At 41.8% G+C, this 27,654-nt stretch overlaps 1 protein-coding gene across 1 annotated transcript in view; it reads left to right on the top strand.

The window, feature by feature from the left end:
- The window catches only part of DNHD1 (dynein heavy chain domain 1), a 76,427-nt gene that overhangs the window by 16,966 nt on the left and 31,807 nt on the right, over positions 1 to 27,654 (top strand). Inside the window, exons 7-11 of the mRNA XM_056116366.1 lie at positions 6,835 to 7,089; positions 7,187 to 7,324; positions 7,450 to 7,492; positions 21,532 to 21,797; positions 21,888 to 22,131. Coding sequence (XP_055972341.1) covers positions 6,835 to 7,089; positions 7,187 to 7,324; positions 7,450 to 7,492; positions 21,532 to 21,797; positions 21,888 to 22,131 — 946 coding nt within the window. The remainder of the gene's footprint in view (positions 1 to 6,834; positions 7,090 to 7,186; positions 7,325 to 7,449; positions 7,493 to 21,531; positions 21,798 to 21,887; positions 22,132 to 27,654) is intronic.

Here is a 27,654-nt window from a genome sequence, read left to right as displayed (position 1 = left end):
CTCTCTCTCTCTCTCTCTCTCTCTCTCTCACACACACACACACACACACTCTCTCTCTCTCTCCTTCTCTCTCTCTCTCATTTTGTATTCTGGCTCACATCCAACAGGGTTCAGGGCTTATTTCTGTTTCTTTCTATGTTCTCAGGGATCAGTCCTGGAAGCCCTTGGCAAACTATATGCGGTGCCAGGGATTGAACTTGGGTTGGCTGAGTGCAAGGAAAGGGCCTGACTTGCTATAAAATTGCTCTAGCCCTCCTCATTATTCTCCTCCTTCTCCTCCCCATCTTCCTACCCCCTTCCATCTCCCCATTCTACAATCTCTGTTTCTACCTCGTGGTGTCAGTTGTGCCAGGGATCAAACCCCAGACCTCACACATAAAAACATGTGTTTTATAATTTGAGTCATATCCCTGGCCTTGGTTATTTGAATTTCCTTATAAAGTTTAGAATCAGGTTAAGTTCCAAAAAATAACTTTTTGGGATATTCTTTTTCTGTCTTGCCTTAAATCTATAGGCCAATTTAGGAGAGACTTGATAGCTTCCTAATCCTTTAACATGGGTCTCTTCATTTATTTTGATTTCTTTGATTCCTCTTAGCAAGATTTTATGTAGAGGTCTGGTAATTTTTAATTAGATCAACTGTTTGATTTTCATCAGATATTAAATTTATATTTGATTTTTGTGACAATTATAACTATTATAATGTCACTATTATAATTTTGTCACTATTATACTTTAAATGGCATTAAATCACTGCTTTCTAATATTTACTACACCATACACAAAAATTAGTTTATGGTGGATAAAAAATATAGTGTAAAAGAAAAACTAAGAAGGTTTTAGAACATTGTGATTTTTTATCATCCAGTATTTCTTAAAATTTAAGAATTCTCATCTGGGGATCATAAAGTAACAAAATAGGAGACTAACACCCAAGAATGGCCGAGATTAGTACCAGTAATTTTGCTCCATGGCTTGGAGGCCAGCTACACATGCTAGGGGAAAAGGGAGCTTAGATAGAGAAGGGAACACCAAATAAAGGGTGTTGGGAGGATCCTCCCATGGGAGAAGCATGCTGAAAGTAGACTATAGACCAAACATGATTGCCACTCAATGCCTCTTTTGCAAACCACAACACCCAAAAGGAGAGAGAGAACAAAAGGGTATGCCCTGCCACAGAGGCAGGGTGGGATGGGGGTCTGGGGGGTGGGAGGGATACTGGGATCCGTGGTGGTGGGAAATGGGCACTGTTGGAGGGATGGGTATTTGATCATTGTATAATTGAAACCCAAGCACAAAAATTTGTGAGTTTACAACTGTACCTCATGGTGTCTCACTAATAAAAATTTTTAAAAAAGTTAAATAACCAAAAAAAAATTTAAGAATGCTAAGTCTGGGGCTGGAGTGATAGTATAGCGAGTAGGGCATTTGCCTTGCATGTGGCTGACCCAGGTTTGATTCCCAGCATCCCATATTGTCCCCTGAACACCGCCAGGAGTAATTTCTGAGTGCAAAGCCAAGGAGTATCCCCTGTGCATTACCAGATGTGACCAAAAAAGAAAAAATAAAAGAATGATAAATCTTTAAAATTTTATATTTGTTTATATTAAATGTTTTTTAAAATAGCACTATAGAAAGGATGAAAAGACAAGCAAATGTGGCACATGGAGGCACTTTCAGTGCTGCTACCTGGAATAGGGTAGAATTAGTTTCAGCTGGCATGAAACCCAACAAAAGAGGAGGCTGCGAAGGGGAGGCAAAGTAATCATTATAGTTGATAACTGAATTACCACAGGACCAAACTTGTGGTGCTGCCCAATAAGGAATGACATTACTGAATAAAGTAAATTTGAAATGTTAAATAGCTTGATCACTTGATCATTTGACATCCTGTTACTCATCAATTTGCTTGAGCGGGCGCCTTTTCGAAACCTGGCTTGCTTGCATGATTGTCCTTCATCTAGTGTTCTGCCAATCCTATTCAGAATGACTCGAGTGAACAACTTGTAGATGACAGACAACAGGCAGATCGGGTGATAGTTGCCAATGTTGTGGATGTCTCCCTTCTTCTACAATAGTATTGTCCTGCTGGTTTTTCATTGGGATGGAATCTTGCATTCATACAGGTAGCATGTGAAGAGCCGAGCCAGTGTATTTATGAGTACTGATGGCAGGTTCTTCAGGTGTTCCGGTCTGACCTTGTCTGGGCCGGGTGCTGTTCGCTTCTTTACCAATGAAATGGCGTGTCAGAATTCGGAAGGGAGAACATTGGGAACGACATATCCATCCTGTGGAATCTGGTATGTGGGCAGGTGAATGTGGCTATCGAAGAGATCTGAGTAGAAGTCATGGGTAATCTTCTCCATTGCCCTTCTGGAAGATGTGATAGATCCATCAGGACATCAGAGGGCAGTCATCTTGGTCTTGTAGTTGGCGAAGGACAGGCGGGCGTTGCGAATGTTTTTCCTGGCTTCTGCTGCATCTGCCAGCACTGCTACTCTTCTCTCTTTGAGGCCTTCCTTTATCGCTTCTCTGCACTGCTTCTCAAGCTCGGACGGCTTGCGGTTGCCTGAAGCTTGTGCCAAGTCACGTTGGCAAATGAGCTCAAGAGTTTTCGATGACAGGCGTCTTTTTGTATCTATCTCTTACTCGGCATTCCTTGCACAATCATGGAGGTGCTGAACCAGTCAATCGTATTCTTCGTCAATGTTGTCAATGACGACGGCATCTTCCCATGTTGCCACAATAGTGCCAATGAGCTCCCAGTTGGTGGTCGTTCTGGGAGTTCTCTTCTTAAACTTTGCAGCCCTTTGTCCCAGCTCCATGAATAGAAATTTGCATGAAGGAGACGGTGGTCCCATCCCGTTTGGAATTTTGGGACAACAGCGACATTGGTTAGGCAAAACTGTCGATTGGTCCAATGTTTAGATTCGGCCTTCTGAAACTGTGAGGGATGGTCTTGGTCGACATGATGAACTCAGTCTCTCACCCTGTTCATTCCATTCTAGGCCATGGGTCTTGATGTGGAGTTCTTTAGCTGATATTCTCGGTTCTATCTTGGTATTAAAATCACCGACAATGATCTTGTAGAAGGTGTGGTCTTCTTTATAGAACTTCTCCAGCTCCATGTAGAACTTTTCGATTTCTCCTTCATCATAATTAGGTCATTGTTAAATAACAATGATGTTAAATTTTCTTTGCTAAATATCCTGTATCTACTTCTTTTTCTTGTTTTATTTTGTTTTTAGGTCATATCCAGCAGCTTTCAGGGCTTACTCCTGGCTCTGTGCTCGGAGATCACACCTGGTGGAACTTAGCTGATAATATTTGGTGTCATGGATTAAATTTGGGTTGGTTGCCTGCAAGGCAAACACTCTGAGCACTGTATCATTTCTCCAGGCCTATCCCATATCAGCTTTTTAAAGAAGTGTCAACCAATTCCTAGTTTCCTAAGGTCTCTTTTTTTTAATTTTAAAATTTTACTTAATAATTCTGATTAATAAAGTTACTCATAATTAGATTTCTGGCATACAATGTTTCCGCACCAAACCTTTTACAGGTGTCCACTTTCTTCTATCAATGTTCCCCCCTATACAAGCCCCATTTGTTTCCCACCCACCAATCTGCCTTTATGAGAGGTGCTTTTTTTTAAAAAATAATTTTTGGCGCTGTGCTTTACAATACTTTACAGTACGTTTGCTGATAGGGTTTCATACCTAACACTTTGCCACCTTTCAGTACTACCTCCTTCTCCCAGCTGAATACTTAACCTCCACCATAGCTGAAGTTCCTTCTCTGTCTACGCCCCAACTCCCCCACCAAGTGGCATGTTCCCTCCTAAGGACCAGTTCTCATGTTCAGTGTTAACATTGCCTTTGGGCATTCATTATTCCACCATTATGTTTCATTATATCCCACATATGAGAGAGATCATTCTGTGTCAAGTCTCTCTCCCTCTGACTCATTTCACTCAGCATGGCATTTTCCCCATCCATCCATGAAGCAGCAAATTGAATGATTTTATATTTTCTTATGACTGACATATTCCACTGTGTTTATATACCATAATTTCTTTATCCAGTCATTGATTCTTGGACACTTGGGTACTTGGGTTGTTTCCAGATTTTAGCTATTGTGGGTAATGCTGCAAGGAACATAGGGATGAAATGTCTTTTCTCCGTTTCGTTTTTGGGCTCTTGAGCTCCCAGTTGGTGGTCATTCTGGGAGTTCCAAGAAGTAGAATTGCTGGGTCAAATGGGACCTCAATTCCTAGTTTTTTAAGGATTACCATATTGTTCTCCAGAAAGGATGGTCCAGTCAGCATTCCTACCAGCAGTGAATGAAGATTCCTTTTTCCTTGTATCCACACCATTACTGGTTGTTCTTGTGAGTTTTTTTTTTAACTGTGTCAGTCTCTGTAGTGTGAGTTGATATCTCATTGTTATTTTGATTTGCATTTACCTGATGATTAGTGATGCAGAGCATTTTTTTCATATGCTTTTTGACCATCTGTATGTTTTCTTTGAGGAATTTTTTGTTTATCACTTCTCATTTTTTTGTGGGGTTGGATTTTTGAGGGAGGTATGTTTCTATCAGTGCTTTATATACTTTTGAGATTTACCAATTTATCAGATGAGTGGTGGGCAAATAATTTCTCCCAGTATGCTAAGATCTTTTACCATGAATTGGTGCTGAATTTTATCCAGTGATAATTTTCTAATTCTACATAGGTTATCATGATGTTTTTCTTCTTTTATCTGTTAGAATGGTGAATTGTCAGTGTTAGATAACCTTTGAATTATACGATAAACTCATTTCCTTCCTCTATCCCTTCTTAACTTACTTCTTTTTTAAATATAATTTTTAATTGTGAAATCATTTTAAATAAAGCCAAACAAGGGCCCACCACCTGGTGCACTAAAAAACCAAGCATTGTCATTCCAGCTGTTGCAATAAAAAAGAATCTTTCTTGGCATCTTGATTGCAGTGAGAGCAAGAATAGCGTTCAAATCTCCATTTGATTCAGGGACTATATATATAGGTGGAAGGAGCACTTGAAAGTTCTACACCTATTCCTTGAAAAACAGTGAACTTGTGTTCATATCTTTTTCTAAAACAGAATAAGAAATCTACCACTTTTCTAGTTTCCTTTGTCTTCTTTTATTCTTTCCACCCTCTGTATTTTTTTTTGAAGGGGGTCCATAGCCAGCTGTGATCAGGGCTTACTCCTATAGCTGCACTCATGGAATATTCCAAGTGGGGCTCAGGGAACCATATGGAGTACTGAGGATCAAACCCAGGTCAGTCATGTGCAAGATTTTACAGCCTACTCATTTAGAATCAGTAACATATTTCATAGGCCTGGAAGGTATCCAAAGGGCTGGAGAACATGTTTTGTGTATGGGAGCCATTGGTTTAATCCCAGGCACCACATGTTCCCTCAAGCACTTCCAGGAGTGGCTCCCAGGGAACACTGCACCTGGAGTATCCCTGAGCACTGCTGGGTATTATGATCCATTTCCCTCCCCCGAAAAAGAACAGATTTATTGGTTCATCTATACTTTTTTGTTTTGTTTTGTTTTGTGACCACTCCCGGCGATGCTCAGGAATTACTCCTGGCTCTGCACTGAGGAAATATACCTGGCAGTGCATGGGGGACCAGATGGGATGCCAGGGATCAAAACTAGGTCACTCACTTGCAAGACAAATGCCCTACCAACTATCTCTCTAGCTTTTCATCTGTACTTTTTATAAAGCACTTTACCTGTTGTATTCAGTATACTTTTTCAATGTAAAGTGATATGTTTTTTACATCTGCTATGGAACTGCATATGCCATGCACTATTAAGGAATAGATAAATGAAATTGGGTATGAAAGAGGCCCTTTTCTCAAGCCATTTGGAGGGCAATGGACAAGTACACAAATAACAATAAATGATGATGCTCTAGATGAAGTGCCATTGAGCAGAAAATGCAAGGTGACAAGAGCTTTGTTGAAGCATGAAGAGGACAGCCCATATATCTAAGGACATAATAGTGTTTGCTCTGATGTAGGCCTCAGTTGTTTCATGTCTGGGTCTAAGACAGCTGGAACTTGAACTCAGGGTTAGCAGAAAAATAATTATAGGCACCAGTTAGTTCTAATCACAGATCTGCTGAACATCAAAAGGACAGAAGAGCAACAAGGAAAAATGCTTTTTCTATATCCCCTCTGTTCCTCAGCAGGCCAAGCCCAGAGAAGTAGCAATTCAAAAGCCTTTGTAGGCTGAGGAACCTCTCAGATCTGAAAGTAACCTATGGAGAGGATTGCAGGCCTCCCCTCATATTCTCTGTCCCCCAGTAGAAATTTTTACCATACTCATGCCTCTACTATAACATAAGGCATTATCACCTAGGTCTAATGGTTCATATCTGGAATTATTGTGGAGTCACTCTTATCCAATTTGTCATTTTCTATGTCTGAAATGTAATTCATGAATCTCTTGTCTAGCCAGGTACAAATTTTGAATCCCACCCAGCAGGATTTAAGTACATGGGTTTGGTCTATGAAATGAACTTGTTGTGACCTGTTAATGTGTGTTCTCCATCACCGATTAAAGAATTCAAGAGCTAATCTCTACTGAAAAATAGCATGTGCACTCACACACCCACACCCACATATGCACACACACACACACACACACACACACACACACACACACACACCTTTGTGTTTATCTAGGTTCTTAGTTTCAGGCTCCAAGACCTGAGAATTTTTCACAGAACAATGAGTAGCTGGATTGATCTCTGCCTGTCCACATCCTCTCTACTGAATGTTCTACTCTCTGCTGACAGATTCACAAGGATACCTATAAAATGCACCAGGGCTTGCAGGAGCGAGTACGAAACAGCAAGAGAATCAGGAAAGGCCAGGGCTCCGTATACCTTCAGAGAGTACAAAACCAACAGCTGGAGCATAAGCTGAAGCAGGCAGAGACCTGGTTGCTGCATCTGGGGCAACTGGCCCGCCTCGTAGACTACATGATTTGTCAGAGCCTTGTGTCTACCATACAGAAAGAGATCACCTCTTTTGTGGCCAACATCCTACAGGTGAGGTGGTGGGTGGCATAAGTGGAAGGGGGTCCACATGGTGGGGAATGGATACTGACAACCAGCCTCATGAATTCTTCTGCCTCTTGTTTTACAGGCCCCAAGACAGAATCCCTTTCTTTCAACACGTCTGGTCTTTGATAGTTCTGATCAGCTGTCTCATGATCCTCGTATTGAAAACATAACCAGAATTCTAAATGGGGGCCTAGGGTTTCTTAAGTCCTCTGTTCTGAAGGTACGCGGGACTGGGCAGAGGACTGGCTACAGGGATTCCTCTACTCTGTCATCAGAAACCCTCAGCCTGCTCTAGAGCCTCACTGTTTTCCTTTTCTTTTTTCCCCCCGCTATCTTGACATGAAGATGCTGCAATCTGTAAACCTGAGCACTCCCTGGAATTTTGAAGGTATTTAAGTAGACCTAGATAGAGGGTAGAAATGGTGAAAGGCAGGGAAGCTCATATGTAGTGTGATAATGGCATGGCCCTAAAGTCAGGCCTTGGGTATAGATGGAGAAACTAACCTGGGTACTCTGCACACTTGTGTTGGGAAGGTAAATAATGATTTTTTTTTTTTGCTCATTTGTCCATGTGTTTGTGTGTGCACCCCCTGAGTTTCATGAAAGGTGTATGCAAAAATGTGAGTGAGTACGTTAACCTTCTGATGGTTTATTAAAACTCTGTGAAGTTTTTCTCTAATGTCATAATCGCATTTCATTGAGTGTTAAGCCTGTTTACTAACTTAATTTATACTTGTTTGAAGAGTCTACTTGTTTTTTATTTTATTACATTTCATATAGAAATTAGTAGTAATAGTAATATTGTTGAGCCTATTTTATTAGCAGTAGTTACTGGTTTTTAATCCTGACTTATTATCAAGAAGGAAATACATCTCCACCTTTCTGTTAAAATACATGCTGGTGTTGGAGAGATAATACAGCACATAGGGCACTTGCCTTGCCTGTGGCTCACCTGGTTCAGTCCCTGGCAACACATATGGTCCCCCAACTCCCACCAAAAGTGGTCCCTGAGCGCAGAGCCAGGAGTAAGCCCCAAGCACTGCTGGGTATAATCCAAAAACAAAATATAAAACACAAATGCTGCACAACCCTTTAAAATGCATTCAGTCATATCTGACATGTAAATGCTCTTTGCTTTCCCACCTAACCAGGAGGTTTTCGTTAAATTACTAAGAGTCACAAAAAGTAATTCTAGGAAAGAGTTGTTTATCAATAATGTGAATACATCGTTCAATAGTTGGTTCTGATAAGAACTCTGATGAAAGCCAGAGGTGCCTTTGCATGGTACCGTTTTCCTTCTCCCAATTTGCCTTTAATATAATAATGATTTGTCTTAGTAAATAATGTTGGATTAAAAAAATGTGGTTGTTCTCCCAACTTTCTGAACAAATATGATTAGTTCTTTCCTTAAGTTTGGTAAATTCTTGGTTATATTTCTTTGAGTAACACTATCCTCCCGTTGTTCATCGGTTTGCTCCGGAGGGCCCAGTAACATTGTGAGACTTGTTGTTACTGTGTTTGGCATATCGAATATGTCACGGGTAGCTTGCCAGGCTTTTGCCATTTGGGCGAGATACTCTCAGTAGCTTGCTGAGCTCTCCGAGAGAAGTGGAGGAATTGAACTTGGGTCAGCCCTCCTCTGCCCCTCTCGGAGAGCCTGGCAAGCTACCTGTGACATATTCGATATGCCAAACACAGTAACAACAAGTCTCACAATGTTACTGGGCCCACTTGAGCAAATCGATGAACAATGGGAGGACAGTGACAGTGACAGTGATTTCTTTGAGTATGTTAGCCTTTCTTCCCTCCACCTCTGATAGTCCCACAATTTTGATATTTACTATTATAATGGAATATAATATTTCTCATAAATTTCTTCATTTATTCAAAATCATGTTACTCTCCTTCCTTTTGTGTCATTACTCTTTTTTTTTTCAATTTCTGATCTTTTTTCTTTAAGATTGGGTTTACTTGATAAGCTTTTGGGTTTTTTTGCTTTTTTTGGGGTCATACTTGGCGATGCACTGGGGTTACTACTGGTTCTGCACTCAGAAATCACCCCTGGCGGTGCTCAGGGGACCATACAGGATGCTGGGAATCGAACCCGGGTCGGCTGTGTGCAAGGCAAACACCCTACCCGGTGTGCTATTGCTCCAGCGCCTTGATATGCTTTTTATGTCAGATAGCATCTCTTTCAAATATCATAAATGTTCTTGGTGTAGTACTTCTTGTCCTCATATAACTCTGTAGCTCTTCATATAGACAAACACACAAATGTATTTTATACACATACACACACATTTGGTTGATATCCTCCAATTTGCTGTTCTTTACTATGATAGCTCATTTTCTTTCTTTTTCATTACCTTCTCCTATTTTTTCGTTTGTTTGGTTTTGGATTTTTGAGTCACATTTCGCTGAGCTCAGGGCTTACTTCTGGCTCTGTGTTTCTGTGCTTAGGCCTCATTCCTGGCAGTGTTTGGAGAACCACTTACAGTACCAAGGATTGAACCAGGGTCAGCTGCATGCAAGGCAAACACTTTACTCCTTGTATTATCTTTTCAGCACATATCGTCTCCAGTTCTGGCATTAAGCTTGCCCTTTGCACTGTTGTCATTGTCTTTGAGATCGTCTGTCTTATTTCTGCAGAGGTTGCCTGGAGAAAGTTTCTACTTATACATTTGGATTAGCTTCTTTTATGTTCCTGCAGGTGGCACTGTGGCTGTAGTGTTGGGATTCTCTTTTTTTTCTATGGAGTTATGGAGCAGGCGAGGAGGGCTTGGGGGGTGTGGCAGGGGGGGGGGGAAGTTGCTGGTGGGGTGGAAGCACTGGTGAGGGTAATGAGGAAATTGAAAACCTCAAATTGTTTACCACAGTGGGATGTTGAAGGGGAACAGTCGAGAGGGAAAGCTCCATACTGCCACTCTATGTCTGTGCCACTCCCAACTCCTATTCTTGCAGAAATCTATTTTACAGGGTTGGAGCAATAGTACAGTGGGGACGTGCTAACCCTACACCCAGAAACAATCCTGGCTCCATCCCAGGCACTCGATATTTTCCCCCAAGCCCCACCAGGAGTAATACCCGAGTGCAGAGCCAAGTGGAAGCCCTGAGTACTGCAATGTATAGCCCAAACACAATGACAAACACTCCCTCCCTCCCTCTCTCTTTTTCTCTCTCTCCCTTTCTTCCTCTCTCCCTCTCTCTCTTTCTCTGTTTCTGTCCCACTCACACACACACACAAGAAAAAGAAAAAGAAAGAAATTCTACTGCATAGTCTCTGCCTGCAGTCTATGGCTGGATAGCAGCATTATTCTGTGGAAAGGAGAATCCACTGGACTAGCTGCCGTAATCCAAAACACTAGAACTCAGTATTGTTTTGATTGTCCAAGAACTCAATTTCTTTCAACAGTGCAGTCTTTCACCTGTTTGGAAATTAGACCGTTACTTCTAACAATTTGACTCTATCCCTGCAGCTCCTTATATTGATGTCTCTCTTAATCAGTTTGCTTTCCTGAAAATTGTTTGTTTATTTTCCCTAGACCAGGCTTATGGGAACAAAATTTTCTAGTTCTGAACGGAGAATAAACGTGTGCCTTTTGAAAGTAGTACCAGATAAAGTCACTGATGCTTACTTTTCCCTTCGCATACGCTAGAGATACTATCAAAAAATCTTCTTGTTGATTTTCTGCTATTAGAAAAGTCTGATGAGGGGCTGGAGTGACAGTATAGCAGGCAGGGAATTTGTCTTGTTACAACCAACCTGGGTTCAACCCCCAACACCCCATATAGTCTCCCTGAGCCCAGCCAGGAGCGATCCCTAAGCACAGAGCCAAGAGTAAGTAAGCCCTGAGCATAGCTAGGTGTGGTCCCAAAATAAAAACAAACAAAAAGTCTAATGATAAATCAGTAGGTTGATTTCCATAATAAATCACTTGCTCTCTTTGCCTAGGTGCCTAAAGTCTTTTTTGTTTTCCATGTAACTTAGTAGAATATATATTTGGTGGTGGTGGTTCTAGGGTGTTCACACAGTGCTCCTGAGTCCATGGTTCTAAAGATAGACTCCAGGGCTCACACAGATATGGTATTGCTCCGCCACTGAGCTGCATCCTGCAGCCCAAAGTAGGTCTTGATACTGAACACTGAGCCAGTGTGCTCTGGTAAACTCTTGGAAAAACGCTACCTTAAATCTTTTGTATTTCTAGAATATTTTCCTAAATTAAAGCTCTAAGTTTTTCTTATCTTCCTTTACTTTGCATTTATATTTAAAGCTCCTATTTTATGTATTTTAGATTCATGAAATATTCTTAGATTTCTTGTGTTATAAAATAACCTTTCATTTTACATTTTATTTCTTCTAAAGCACATCTCAAGTATATTTGCTCTTATGCTGCTTTTTGTTTGTTTGTTAGTTTTGGGTCACACCAAAACAGGAGTTACTCCTGGCTCATGCACTCAGGAATTACTCCTGGCAGTGCTTAAAGATGCTGAGAATCCAACCTGGGTCTACCATGTGCAAGGAAAACATCCTACCCACTGTGCTATTGCTCCAGCCTCTCTTATGCTGCTTTTTAAATTCAAATTCTAGTCTGAAATGACTTTTTTCTTGTATGCCCAAGGTATGTTTCATAATTTCCTAGTTTATCTAAATCTGATGTTCTTTAGTAAAGTATCTTTTTATTTTATTGAATCACCGCAAGATGCACAGTTATAAAGTTGTTCATGATTGGGTTTCTGTCATACAATGTTCCAACACCTGTCCCTTCACCTTCACCAGTGTACATTTCCCACCACTAATGTCCCCAGTTTCCTTCCAGTGCTTGCTGCTTGTCTCGCTTACAGCCAACCCTGACACTGAACATGGTCCCCTGATCACCAGCAGGGGTCCCTCATGAGTACAAGTCCAGGAATAGCCCCTGAGCTCAGCAGGATGTGGTACCCAACACTTTCCCCACAAATAAATTTTTAAGGTTTTTAAAAAATCAACTTATGTGGGCCAGAGACTATAGCCAGAACAGGGAGATAAGTTATGAGTATGCAATAGGGCACTGAAATTTGATGGTGACTTCAAACTGGGGAAGTTACCAGCGGGGGAAACAGAAGCAGATGATGGTAGATATGGTGAAACTTGAATAGACGCTGGTTCTGTTTTGGATCTCTTTTGTTCCACTTAGTCTTTCCTCCTTTCCCTCCCCTGTATGGACAATGTTCTCATGGCCAGAGGTTATACACAGGCTTGATTGTGTTGCTCATCAGGACCCACACTGCAGTTACGGTGCATGCACACTCAGCCATGATACTCTGGGGATTGTACTCTTCAGTTGCGGTTCTCAACAATCACCCTTGTTGTTGTGCTTGCCACACAGTGCACACTTTACTTATGGAACACACATATGCTCAGCAAGGGTCCCATGTTGCATTCTTTTTTCTTTTCTTTTTAGATCAGACCCGGCAATGTTCATGAGTTACTCCTGGCAGTTCTTACGGTGCTAGGGAATGAATGCGGGACTCTTGCCTGCATGCACTCCATGGACTGGAGAGACAGTATAGGGCTTAAGGCATGTGCCTATACTAAGCCAACTCCAGTATTCTGCTTCTGTTTTGGGGCCACACCCAGCAATGTTTCCTCCTGGCTCTACACTCAGGGATCACTCGTGGCAGTGTTAAGGGGAGCATCTGGGGTGCCAGTGATTGAACCTGGAGTTAATGTCTGCAAGGCAAGTGCCCAACCTGCTGTAGTATCACTTCTGCCCCAGACTGCCATGTCTTCTTAGTGGTGCTCGCCAGGGTCTGTGCCCTGCTTACACTGGTCTGCAGTGTGATCAGAGAGCAATTATGGTGGTAGAGATCAGAGAGTGGAACTGCACAAGCAACAGAGCTACCAGGATCACACTCAGTGTCTATGATTGGCTCTAGGGATTCAACTTGCAATTTAAAGCTTCAAGGCAAGCACATTAGCCATTCAGCCATCACCTGGCTCCCCTGGACATAGTTTAAATATAGAACCACTGGAATTTTGTGACACTGGCAGTATTGTGTGTGAGAGAAAAAAATCTACTTTGACTTTCAAAGTTTTTTTTTTATTTAATCAGCTATGTAGACATAGTCTTGTTTCTATATATGTCGATTGTTGGGATTGTTGTGTTGAATTTTTGGTTTTGGAGCTGCAGCTGGCAGTGCTCAGGGCCTACTCATGGCTCTGTTCCCAGGATCATGCCAGGTGGTGCTTGGAAGGGTCCATAGGTGATGCTAGGGATCGAACCAGGGCCAGCTGTGTGCAAAGCAAGCATCTTAACCTCTGTCTTCCTACCCGCATTGTGTTGTTTTGTTTTTATTGTTTTGCGTGTGTTGCATTGTCTGTTGTGTCGATCATGTTGTATCCTAAGTTTTGTATTATAACAGACTATGTCAGGGGACATAGTCTATACATACAAACTATATAGGGAACTATATAAGGTGACCTCTTAAAGACTAGCCCACTGATGTACCAAAAGCAGCACCCATGTGTTTGGTTTTAACATACTTGCTTGTATTCTCCGTCCCTCTCAGAGTGTCTGGCAAGCTACCGAGAGTATCCCGCCTGCACAGCACAGCCTGGCAAGCTAACCATGGCGTATTCAATATGCCAAAAACAGTAACAATAAGGGGCCTCATTCGCCCGACCCTGAAAGAGCCTCCAGTATGGCAGTGTCGGGAAAGATGAGTAAGGAGAGGCTGCTAAATCTCAGTGCTGGAAGGAATCACCTGCTGCAGTAAATCAATGAACAATGGGATGATAGTGATACAATGTATCTGTGTAGGGGCTGGCATTAGCATTGTCAATTATCTCAGGAACTGGGAAGACTGTTCTCTGTTCTAGAAGCCAAGCTTCTTAGCTGTTGAATGTTCCAGTCTTCTTTTTTTTCTGTAGAGGGATCTAAACTACAGGGATTTGTGACTTTTTTTTGTTGTTGTTGTTGTTCACTCCATTCCTTCCCTTCTAGTTTGACTTGATGGACACTGAGGTTACTATTTTTGCTTATTTTGAAGGCTACACCAGTTCTGCTCAAAATTTCCTCTTGGTGAGCTCTGGAGACCATGTGGGGTGCCAGAGATGGAACCGAGGCCAGCGCAAGCAAGGCAAGCACTAGCCTGCTCTACTATCTTTGGCCCCAGGCTGAGGTTATTTTTTTTTATGTTTTATTTTTTTTATTATTAGTGAAACACTATGAGGCACAGTTGTAGATCTACAATTTTTTGTGCTTGGGTTTCGATTATACAATGATCAAATACCCATCCCTCCACCAGTGCCCATTTTCCACCACCATGGATAATATCCCCCCCACCCCCATTCCCCCATTCCCCCCTGCCTCTGTGGCAGGGCATTCCCTTGTGTTCTCTCTCTCCTTTTGGGTGTTGTGGTCTGCAAAAGAGGCATTGAGTGGCAAACATGTTCGGTCCATAGTCCACTTTCGACATGCATCTCCCCTCCTGGGAGGATCCTCCAAACACACTTTATTTGGTGCTCCCTTCTCTATCTGAGCTGCCCTTTCCCCTAGAATACCCGGCTGGCCTCTAAGCTATGGAGTAATCCTCCTGGTGCTGATCTCAGCTATTCTTGGGTATTAATCTCATACTTTGTTACTTTATATCCCCCAGATGAATGCAAACTTTCTATGTCTATCCCTCTCTTTCTGACTCATTTCATTTAGCATGATACTTTCCATGTTGTACCACTTGTATGTAAATTTCATGACTTCATCTTTTCTAACAGCTACATAGTACTCCATTGTGTCAATGTACCAAAGTTTCTTTAACCAGTCATCTGTTCTTGGGCATTCAGGTTTTTCCAGTTTCTGGCTATTGTAAAGAGTGCTGCAATGAACAAACCAGTGCAGATGTCACTTCGACTATACATTTTTGCCTTTCTGGGATATATTCCCAGGAGTGCTATTGCTGGGTCAAATGGGAGCTCAATTTCTAATTTTTTGAGAATCGTCCATACTGTTTTCCAGAAGGGCTGAACCAGTCGACATTCCCACCAACAGTGAAGGAGTGTCCCTTTCTCGCCACATCCGCGCCAGCATCGGTTGCTTTTGTTCTTTTGAATGTGGGCCAGTCTCTGAGGTGTGAGATGGTATCTCATTGTGGTTTTGATCTGCATCTCCCTGATGCTTAATGATGTAGAGCATTTTCTCATGTGCTTTTTTGCCATTCGGATTTCTTCTTTGAGAAAGTTTCTGTTCATTTCATTGCCCCATTTTTGGATGGGGTTGGATGTTTTCTTCTTGTGGAGTTCAACCAGTATTTTGTATATCCTGGATATCAACCCCTTGTCAGATGTGTATTCGGCTAATATCCTTTCCCATTCTGTAGACTGTCTTTGTATTTTGGTCACTGTTTCTTTGGAGGTGCAGAAGCTTCTTAGTTTAAGATAGTCCCATTTATCTATCTCTGTTTTCACTTGGTCGGCCAGTGGCGTGGCATCTTTGAAGATACCATTAGCTTCAATGTCATGGAGGGTTTTGCCAACTTTGTCTTCCATGTACCTTATGGTTTCTGGTCTGATGTTGAGGTCTTTAATCCATTTTGATCTTACTTTTGTACATGGTGTTAGGCAGAGTTCTGAGCCCATTTTTTTGCACGTAGCCATCCAGTGATGCCAGGCTGAGGTTATTTTAAGAGAACCTCATGCGACAGTCAGCCTCAAAGGAACACAGGCCTATTCTTCACAGATTCTTTATCCAGTTCCAAATTTAGAGTAGTCTAGTTCTGCTTTATTTATAAGGTAGCTTTTCCTTTCTTTCTCATTCTCTGCTTTAAGAACTGAGAACCTCTGTAAGTTATCAGTAATTTTCCACTATCAATTTTTTGACTGGAACAAATAGATTAGATTTACCATTTACTGACATTGGCAGACAGCAGGGCAAGAACAGAGAAAAGATGCAGGAACATTGGGTGTCTGCAATGGTAGATTCTTCCCAGGTTTTTCAGTGTTTTGGGGATGAAATTATTTCAGACTCAGAGTTTGAAACAAAAGTTTCATTGAAGAGCAGGTAGAAAGGAATTCCCTAGTGGGAGGAATTTAGCATAGAGCTAAATTAAGATCCAGACTCTGTGGAAGCAAGAGAGATGGAACAGGGGTAGGACGCTTCCTTTGCAGAAAACCCACCCTGGTCCAATCAGTAACAACCTCCAATCTCCGCCAGGACTGAGACCAGAGAGTGGAACCAGGAGGAAGCTTTGAGTACCTTCTGGGTTGCGCCATCATCATCCATCCACCTCCCCCCCCCCGCCCCACCCTGCAGAAAAAGTCTAGGCTCTGTGCGTAAAGGTAAATTGAATCTTTGTGTTTCTAATCAAGCTAATACTGCTATTACACATATTAGAGAACTGTCTTTTGTTCCCCACAGATGTTCTGTTAATTTAGGGCACTTTCCTGTTGCTAAAATAAGACTAACATCCTGTATTTCCAATTAGGCTGGTGGGACTGTCATCTTCCTTTGAAACTTCTGCTTATTTAAGACCTTCCTGTTTCTTATTTAACCATTTGCCTTGGTGCAACATGTTGTTATCTTCCAGTTCAGTGAGCTGGCCCCAGGTCTGAGGCATAATTTATCCAGTTGTTTTAAGGTCCAGATGCCCTGGTTTTAAAGAAAACCCAGGAAATTTAGGAATGCTTAGAATCCACTAACCTAAAGTGGATTCTCAATTTCCCCTTGCCAGTTGCTGAGAATCCATTTTAGGTTATTTTTGGTTATGTTAAGTTTGAGAAATATATTTGTCTTCCAAGTAAAGATACAAAGTTTAAATGAGACCGGGATTCAGGTACAAATCTGAGCTAGAGTGATATTTGGGAGCCACTAGATGATATTTAAAACCATTAAATTGAAAGAGATCTCTTTTAAAAAGGAGTACAGACATAACTGTATATCCTTTTGAGAAGATCCAAGACAAAATTGTTGGGAAATAATAATTTGTCACCCTCAAAATTGGAGGGGAGCGGGTCGAGCTTTCCTCCCCACCCCGACCGGGGCTCCGGCAGCCGAAGACCTCCAGGACCAGCCACCACCATGCTGAGACCACTCTCCGCACACATGAAGGTACTGGCAGAGGGACAAAGCCACGCGGGTTCCGGGGCCGAGACCTCCAAGCCTACTCGAATTGGAGTCGAGCATCTTCCACCCAGATCCTCCAAATTCCAGTAGGCGGGGGTCACACCCACCACCTGGCCCCCTGGCGCCATGTAATCCCATCAGCGGCCAAGACTCAGAGACTATAAAATCCAGATCCCGGAACATCTTATTATCTCATTCCTACTTTGGACAAACTTGCAGGCTATCGAATGTAGCCTGCCCACAGGGCAGAGTCTGGCAAACTCCCCGTGGCCTACCAAATATGCCAAATACCAGTAACAATGATGGGTCTCATTCTCCTAAAGAGCCGTGAATATAATCTCAGGGCTAGGATGAAAGAGACGTTACTGGGGCCTGCTCGAGGCAATCGACACCCTCAAAATATATGCTTCTTGAAAGGTTAATTTCATGACAGCAGGCCCTTTATACAGAATGGAGATTGCTTTTTAAAAAGATAATTTATGGGGCTAGAGTGATGGCACAGCAGGTAGGGCGTTTGCCCTGCACATGGCCAGCCTGAGTTCAATCCCCGGCATCTCATATGGTCCCCCAAGCACAGCCAGGAGTAATTCCTGAGTGCAGAGCCAGGAGTAACCCCTAAGCACCTCTGGGTGTGACCCAAAAAGAAAATAAAAGAAAAAAGAAAAGAAAAAGAAAAAAAAGAAAAAGATCATTTACATGTAAACCTTTCTTAGAGGTTCCAAAAATTATTAGGCCTATCACTCTCTGCTTTTCAGGAAAAGAAAAAGAAAAAAGTCACTCAGGGACCCTTGGAAATCTATCACCTTTAAGCTAACGATGTCCACAGTTGAAACCTAGGGTATTATTACCCCCTTGTTTTTTGGGGGGGTTATTTGGTTTTTTTTTGTTTTTTTCTTCTTTTGGGTCACACCCGGCAATGCTAAACTATCATTCCAGTTCCACTACCACCCCCTTGGATTGGTCCAACACCCCTAGGAGGTCCTATCACCCATCACTCACCTTGGGAATTGATACTTAAGGATTTTACCATCACTTGACCAGGACAGAAGGATCTCCTTAGGGAAATTTAAATCTGCAGACTTTACTTTGACTGTGTCTCCTTTGACAATCTTCCCAAATGACCTTTGCTTTCTACTTCCCAGTGTCCTCTGCATTAGCTAAGCTTATGTAAAAATGCTTCCTGAAACTACTTGGGTGAGTTTCTTTAGGTTTGCAGGGTCTTTTCCAAATGTACCAAAAAAAAAATGAGATGTTAATAATAAATTTCTCCTGAATGCTTATCTTAGAAAGAAAGAAAATGAGTACATATGGAAAAGACTCAAAATTGAGGGTCAAGATTAGGGTACCTTGGAGGCACTGTGCTCAGCACCAAAATGCCAATATACCATTATCCACTTGGCCCTCTCAACCTCTTGTAGCACAAACAGCAAGAATGGCTAGCTTCTGGTTTCTGGGTTCTTGTGATGGTGAGCCTCAAATCAAAAACCATAGAATAACAAGGCAAACATTTATAGACATTTGTCTAAATGGGTTAAACTTTTACCTATCAGAAAGGAACTATGTGACTGACAGAGCAAAATTCTCCAAAGTGGGTTTATCTCAAAAGTATCTTAGCTGGGTGAGGTAGCAAAGATAAAAGCAGTTACAGAATCCTCATTGGGATGGCGTTGTCAGGAAGACAATGCCTCCTGTCTTCCCAGAAGTAAAGAACTCATAAACCACTTATCCAGCCCCTCTCCTTAGTCCATGTAACTCAATATTTTTTTCTCTTTAAATTTATTTGTACGTTATAGTGCACTTCATAGTAAGCAAGTAACTTAATCTTTAAACTAAGTTTAATTGTATTTAACAAATAGTGATTGAGGATTCCCTTTTCTCTACATTCCCGTTAGCACTTGCTGCTTCGGGCCTTGATAATAGAGGCCATTTTCACTGGTGTGAGGTGATATTTGATTTTCATTTCCCTGACAATCAATGATGTTGAGCATTTTTCATCTACTTATTGGTCATCTTATTGTCTTCTTTGGTAAAAAATGGCTGTTTAGCTATTCTTTCTGTTTTTGATGGCGTTGTTTAGTTTTTTGTTGTTGTTACAGAACATTTTATGGTATGAATATTTTATATGCTAACTTTTTCAATGTATGGCGTGTAATTTATTCTCCCCTTGAATAGGATGTAATCTTTACTCTGTTTTGGGGGCCCACACTGGTGCTCAGGGTGTGTTCCTGACTCTGTACTTGAAAGTCACTCACTGCCAGCAATATTGGGGAGACATGTGGTCCTAGGATGAAACCCAGGCCTCCTACAAGCAAAGCATGTACTAGATTCGTTGAGCTATCGCTCCAGCTCCAGTATTTGTTTTTCAGTGATTTTTCCCCAGTGTCAGAAGATTTTTAAGGAGTGATAGCACAGCAGTAGGGCGTTTGCCTTGCGCGTAGCCGGCCCGGCAGAGCCTGGTTCAATTCCTCCACCCCTCTCGGAGAGCCCAGCAAGCTACCAAAAGTATCTCACCCGCACAGCAAAGCCTGGCAAGCTACCCATGACGTATTCAATATGCCAAAACACAGTAACAACAAGTCTCACGATGGAGATGTTACTGGGCCCACTTGAGCAAATCGATGAACAATGGGAGAACAGTGACAGTGATAATCCCATTACTTTTTTTACTTTTGTTTACTTTGTCAAGGGAGTCAAATCCCTGAAGAAATCACTGAAGCCAGTTTTCATGGAGTATTTTGCCTATTTTATTCAATGTACTTTATGGTTTCAGATCTAACATGTAAGACTTTTTTGAGTTAACTTTTGTGTATATTGTGAGATAATGATCCAGTTCAATTCTTTTACATGTGGCTATCCAGTTTTCCTAGCACCGTTTGTTGACAAGACTTTTCTCTCTATTCTTGAGTCTTTTGTTGTGAACTTTCTGTCCATAGTGGTCCAGGGGATAACTCCTTAGCTTAGAATGACTGCACCACAAGCATAAGGCCTCAAGTTAAATCACTGGTTCTGCCATATGCACAGGGAGCAATCCTGGAAACGCAGCTATCTGTGATCCCTGGTAGCTACAGAGTGATTTCTAACCACAGCACACTTGTGTTTAAGCATTAAAGGGTGTTGCCTATAGTGGTTCCACATAGTTAATAGATGTGCAACTCCTCCGCTCTAAGAAAGCACAACCCCTGGTGAGCACAGATGTAAGTCCTACATCTGTGTCTGGAGTACTACAACCAGAATATATATGAGTGCACAACTTAAAGTGTGTCTCCTGACAGGCACCACAACCTGATGTGTGACTCTCCTGTAAGCAAAACTAAAATTGCAAGTGCTACATAAGTGTTTGTGACCCCCTAGACAACACAACAATAGCAACAAAGGAAAGGGGAGAGATGGCGGGAAAATAAATAAATTTCCCTTTCCATTTTTTTTGGGGGGTTACACCCAGTGATACCAGGGATTACTCCTGGCTCTGCGCTTGGGAATTATTCCTGGTGGTGCTTGGGAGACCATATGGGATGCCGGGGATGGAACCTGGGTCGACTGTGTGCAAGGCAAACACCCTACCCACTGTACTATCACTCTGGCCACAATTTTCCATTTTTATAAGGTTTTCTTTCTTGACTGTCTTTTCTGTTCTGTTCTGTTCTGTTCTATTTTATTCTATACCCCACTCCCTATTTGTGTTTTATCACAAATAGTAAAGTCGACAATCAGTTTCTAGAAGTGAAAAGGGAAGGTCAGGTTCAAGGATGTTCCTTACACTAGAAACTGAAGACTTGTGCAAAATCCTTTCCCACCTCCTCCTCTCTACTACAAACTACTTTCCAGTTCTTCTTACACCTAGGTGTCATTTATGATTTAGATGGCGGAGAAATTTTAATACAGAATCGAACTAAGTTTGGGAGGGAAGCCAGGGCATATGTCATCCATTTTGCTGGAAGGGTTATACCAGAGGCTATGTACTTTTGTAGCTGTTTTTGGCAGTGTCATCTCAGTTGGCCAGACAGTACAGAGCCTGGGTACTCAGCATTAAGTGTTTCTGTTTGCAGTTTCTCTAATTATTTTTAATCCACTTACTATGCCATAATTATTATTTTTCTCATATTAAATAAATTTTGATCTCTGTACTAGTATAAAGTCTAACTAGTATAAATTCCTTTGGTGAGTCTGCTATGCTATGTTTGTGATATTGTTGCATGTATATACTCATGAGAAGGGGATATATATGTACTTGTATGTGTATATAATGTGTGTATGCGTGCTCAGGATATGGAGAGATTGTGCAGGGGCCCTGGAGTGCATTCATGGACATTTATGGTATGTGTCCCAATAGAAGAAGATGAAGAGGGAAACACAAACACAGAATTCCTGATGCTCAAGTTCCAGAGCCAGCTCAGGGACACTGTGAGTATATTCTGTGGACCGGATGTAGGACTTGTGTTTCCCTGGAAGACTCACACAAGTGCTGATGTTCTGGAGGTCCGTGGGCACAGGCTTCGTGGCCAGTATTTGCCTACTAATTATAACCAACTGAAAGACGACCTCAACAACAACCCTCAGATAAAGCAAGCACTGAATATACAACAGTCCCTCCTGCAGGTGAGAATAGAGATTTAATGAGTGGGGTGGTGTCCTCTAGTTCTCAGCTAAGCTGCCCACATCTGCTCTAAGCACTATGTTTTCTCCTAGGACATGCTGTGTGAGGTGCAGGAATTTTGCAGGGAACATCACTGGATGATAAGAATTTATAAGTTCCTGAAAAACTGGGGGCCTCGGAAACTAGCGTCTATGAAGGGTTGTCCTATTAAAAACTATGTGACCTTGGTGGACCATCTCAAGTTTTGGCATATCCGAATCTCCAAAATGCCTTCTCAGAAGATCACAAAAGGGAAGTTGCTGCTGTTGAATTGCCATGATATAAAGGCAGAGCTAGGTGAGTTGCTGCTTGCTTTACCAACATTCCTAATGCTTTCCTTATCAGTGTGGCCCTCGTTGGGCCTGAAATTTCTCAAGGAAACTCCAGAGTTTCCCAAAGACTCAGGTTCCAGTCTCTTCCCTTTGTGATGAAAGAGATGATTGTCATAGGGGCTGGAGCGGTAACACAGCAGGTAGGGTGTTTGCCTTGCATGTGGCCGACCCGGGTTCAATTCCCAGCATTCCATATGATCCCCTGAGCACCGCCACGAGTAATTCCTGAGTGCATGAGCTAAGAATAATCCTGTGTATATCCTTGATATCAACCCCTTGTCAGATGTGTATTCGGCGAATATACTTTCCCATTATGTAGACTGTCTTTGTATTTTGGTCACTGTTTCTTTGGAGGTGCAGAAGCTTCTTAGTTTAAGATAGTCCCATTTGTCTATCTCTGTTTTCACTTGGTCGGCCAGTGGCGTGGCATCTTTGAAGATACCATTAGCTTCAATGTCATGGAGGGTTTTGCCAACTTTGTCTTCAATGTACCTTATGCTTTCTGGTCTGATGTTGAGGTCTTTAATCCATTTTGATCTTACTTTTGTACACGGTGTTAGGCAGAGTTTTGAACCCATTTTTTTGCATGTAGCCGTCCAGTGATGCCAGCACAATTTGTTAAAGAGGCTTTCCTTACTCCACTTCACATTTCTTGCACCTTTATCAAAGATTAGATGATCATATGATTGAGGGGAGATGTCAGTGTATTCAACCCTGTTCCATTGGTCTGCAGCTCTGCCTTTGTTCCAGTACCATGCTGTTTTAATTATTACTGCTTTGTAGTAGAGCTTGAAGTTAGGGAGGTTGATTCCTCCCATTTTCTTTTTCCCAAGAATTGCTTTAGCTATTCGTGGGGGCTTATTGTTCCATATAAATTTCAGGAGTGTTTGCTCCATTTCTTTGAAGAATGTCATGGGTATCCTTATAGGGATTGCATTGAATTTATACAATGCTTTCGGTAGTGTTGCCATTTTGACAATGTTAAGTCTCCCGACCCATGAGCAGGGGATATGAAGAAAACATCCAACCCCATCCAAAAATGGGGCAATGAAATGAACAGAAACTTTCTCAAAGAAGAAATCCGAATGGCAAAAAAGCACATGAGAAAATGCTCTACATCATTAAGCATCAAGGAGATGCAGATCAAAACCACAATGAGATACCATCTCACACCTCAGAGACTGGCCCACATTCAAAAGAACAAAAGCATCCGATGCTGGCGCGGATGTGGCAAGAAAGGGACACTCCTTCACTGTTGGTGGGAATGTCGACTGGTTCAGCCCTTCTGGAAAACAGTATGGACAATTCTCAAAAAATTAGAAATTGAGCTCCCATTTGACCCAGCAATAGCACTCCTGGGAATATATCCCAGAGAGGCAAAAATGTATAGTTGAAGTGACATCTGCACTTGTTTGTTCATTGCAGCACTCTTTACAATAGCCAGAAACTGGAAGAAACCTGAATGCCCAAGAACAGATGACTGGTTAAAGAAACTTTGGTACATCTACACAATGGAGTATTATGTAGCTGTTAGAAAAGATGAAGTCATAAAATTTACATGCAAGTGGTACAACATGGAAAGTATCATGCTAAGTGAAATGAGTCAGAAAGAGAGGGATAGACATAGAAAGATTGCATTCATCTGGGGGATATAAAGTAACAAAATATGAGATTAATACCCAAGAATAGCTGAGATCAGCACCAGGAGGATTACTCCATAGCTTAGAGGCCAGCCGGGCATTCTAGGGGAAAGGGCAGCTCAGATAGAGAAGGGAGCACCAAATAAAGTGTGTTTGGAGGATCCTCCTAGGAGGGGAGATGCATATTGAAAGTAGACTATGCACTGAACATGTTTGCCACTCAGTGCCTCTTTTGCAGACCACAACACCCAAAAGGAGAGAGAGAACAAAAGGGAATGCCCTGCCACAGAGGCAGGGTGGGATGGGGGGATGGGGGTGGGAGGGATATTATCCATGGTGGTGGAAAATGGGCACTGATGGAGGGATGGGTATTTCATCATTGTATAATTGAAACCCAAGCACAAAAAACTGTAAATCTACAACTGTACTTCATGGTGTTTCACTAATAAAAAGAAAAAAATGTAAAGAAAAAGAATAATCCTGTGTGTAGCCGGGTGTGACTCAAAAAGCAAAAAAAAAAAAAAAAAAAAGGAAAAGAAATGATTGTCATAAAGTGTCCCCATTTTCCATAACTGTCTTTCCCCAAAATGAGCCCACATAAAAATGTGTTCAGGATTATTCCTCTTGTCCCTATCCCCATTTTTGGGGAAGGGATGATATTATTTCTTCTTTGAAAACTTTGCTGAATTCACTGGGAGAGCACTTTTATTTATTTATTTAATTAAATTTATTTATTTGTTTTGAATACCCATCCCTCCACCAGTAACCATTTCCCATCACCACGGATCCCAGTAACCCTCCCACCCCCCATTCCATCCCCATCCCACCCTGCCTCTGTGGCAGAGCATTCCCTTTTGTTCTCTCTTTCCTATTCGGTGTTGTGGTTTGTAAAAGAGTTAGGCCTGATTTTCAGGGAAAAATGTTGAGAATTTACTTTCCATTGACCACTTTATATATAAGAAGACGTCGTGCGGTTTGGAGTAAGAGTCCTGGTTCCTGCATAAGCGAGCTATGCTTGTACAGGCTCATGGTCACCGGGGTTCCCTCTGGAGGAGGCAGGATGTGGCACCTACCCCATCTGGAACTTCCTGGTGATCTCGGCTCTCTTTGGGACCGGGAGCATTCTCGGTAGCTGTGGAGGCCCCCGCGCGGCCTTTCTTCTCTGTGGCTGTGTGCTGTAAAGATTGGGAGAGCACTTTTAATTAAAGCAAACACTTTTGCTCTGATTTGGTCTCTCTGAAATGTTTGATTCAAAATTCTTCTTTTAAACTTTATTTAAACACTCTGGTTTACAAAGTTGTTCATAATACTGTTGTTTTGGGCATTGAATGTTCCAACACCAACCCCTCCACCAATGTGACCTTTCCTCCACCATTATCCGCAGTTCCCTCCCACCCCTCACCAACTTGCTCCCTTTGGAAGCACAAAATAATTTATTTTTTTATTGCTTGTTACAATAAAATGGTAAGTGAATTTTCAAAAAATTAGCTTCTTAAACAAAAATTTCTGAAATTATATCTCACAGTAGGGTTATTAAAGTTAATGGGAATTTACTGAGCTGTTTTTTGCTTTTTTTGTTTTTGACTCTTCTGTCTTAATGTTTTTGCTTATTGATCTTAGTTGCTTATTGGCTTCAATGTTGCTTTCTCATCTAATTTGCTGTGCTCCTACTGGGTTGTCAGTACTGTGGAATTTCAAGGTGTTGTGCAGCCACTCTGTGGCTTTGGGCTTCAGGAGCTCGAGGATCTGTAGAACTGGAATGATTATTGGCCAGCTCCCTTCCGAGGAGGCCCCAGAGTTTTCAGCCCAAAGACCAGTGTACCTGTGACTTTCATCAGCTCAGCATCTCTTTCGAGAGTAGTCATGAATCTGTAAAGCTGGGCCATTTACATGGCTGTGGCTGTGGAGTGTAGGTGTGGATTCTGGCAGTGTGGGGAGGTGGAGGGAGACTGCTTGCTCCCACTATAAGAAGGCACCAGAGTTTTCAAGTCTTCCACCAGAAGACTGCTGTGCCTGGAAATTTTTGTCAATTTTGATATCTCTTCTGGGAACAGTTGTAAAGCAGTGAAGCTGGGCCATTTGTGTGGTGGCAACTGTGGGGTGTGGATGTAGCTTCCCGGTCTCTAGCAGGGTAGGGTCCCAGAGCTTTCAGCCAGAAGACTGGTGAATCAGTGAGTTTCATCTGCTTGGCATTTCTTCCAAGATTAATTGCAAACTTGTGAAGCTGGGTCATTTACAAGGTGGTGACTCTGATTCAAAATTTTTATTCCAGTCATTGCTTGATTTTATTACCAAGTATACTCTGCTCCTCCCCCCACCCCAATATGACATTAGATAAGTATTCTGGGCTATATCCTCTTCTTTGCTAGCATCAATCGACCCTTGATGAGGTTTAGAGCATCCTAAAACTCCACGGATCCCAGAGAACCTTTGCTGACTTGGCCCTGCATTGGCTCCTGCTGGCATTGGAGATTCATGGGATGTTTGTGAACTCTTTATCATTCACTGGACTTGAGGACTCTGATTGTAGGCTCTCTTCCTCCTGGTCCCCGGAACCAGGGTCTATAAGCTATCAACTATCTACTATATTTTGTATTTTCTGCTATTTGGGATGTATTTGGAACTGGGTAATAACAGATTTGGCCCTCTTTCTGCCACAATAACAGTCATTCTACTTTCCTATGATTGTCTGTATAATTACACCACTACAAGGTGGTGTCTTCCCAGCACAACCACACAAAAAGTGAGATCTCAGCCCTTTCTGTTATTTCCTCCTCAGCGCACTTGGTTCTTGCCATAAACTACTCTTATTAGGTCCAGGCCTAGTTGCTGGTTTCCTTAGATCTCTGAGACATTTTATGACCTGATTTTGTTCATCTTTTCTTCTTTACCTTAAGAAGGATATTTCACATTATATTGTTTAGTAGCCAATTGCCTCTACCTATGAATTGGCCTTGGAAAGTCTTGCATTGGTAAAATGAGAAACCAGTGATCTATTCTTCTAGGTAATAGAGATGTTGTTCTATTTTCTCACATAGCCCTCAAGGATGACAGTGAACAGTTGTGGACATTTCTGTGGAGACTAAATTGTATGCCTCCTAGTCCCCCACCCCCAAACATACTGCATGCCTGCTTTATAAAAAATTATTGAAGAATTGTGATTTGCAAAGTTATTGGTAGTTGAGTTTTAGGCATATAATATTTCAATACCAATCCCACCACCAGTGTCAACTTCCCTCTGCCATTGTTTCCATTTCCACATCCCCACCTGTCAACTTGACAGGATATTATTACTTAATAAATTTAGGCAGCTTTGTAGCTGGCACCTGAAACAACTTACTTGAAAGTTCTTGTCTGTTCAGCCTTCACACAGCCCTCATTAAGTAACTTATGAACCATAAAATGCCCCAATCTCTCCTTCACACTTCTCTCCTAAAGGGATAGAAGGTTCATGCTGTCCAAACAGTAACAGGAAGGGCTTATGCTTGCTTGGTTTTCATCTGACTCTGTTGTAGGAAGACTTGTGATTCGTAACTGTGCAGAAAATATATGTTCTTTTTTATTTGTTAGCTCTTGATTGTTAGTCCAGGATCAACTGATCTCTTCAAGAGCAACACATGGTAAGAAAAAAGCTATAGGGTTCAGAATCTTGGCTCTGCTAGTCACCAATTATATAACTTCAGATCACTGAGATTCTGCTTATATATATCCTGGGCATAATAATGTCACTCACAGTGGTGTAATAACGAGTATTAAATAAGATATACTAACATAGTGTATGACATACAGTAGGCACTTAATTGTTTTGCTTTGTAGAACATTTGACTTACATGTATAAGGCTCTGGAT

The sequence above is a fragment of the Sorex fumeus genome, unplaced genomic scaffold (assembly GCF_029834395.1).
Source record: "Sorex fumeus unplaced genomic scaffold, SorFum_2.1 ptg000030l, whole genome shotgun sequence".
In the NCBI taxonomy this organism is placed as follows: domain Eukaryota; kingdom Metazoa; phylum Chordata; class Mammalia; order Eulipotyphla; family Soricidae; genus Sorex; species Sorex fumeus.
Note: the sequence above shows the minus strand (reverse complement) of the source record. Positions and strands in the feature narration are given on the sequence as shown.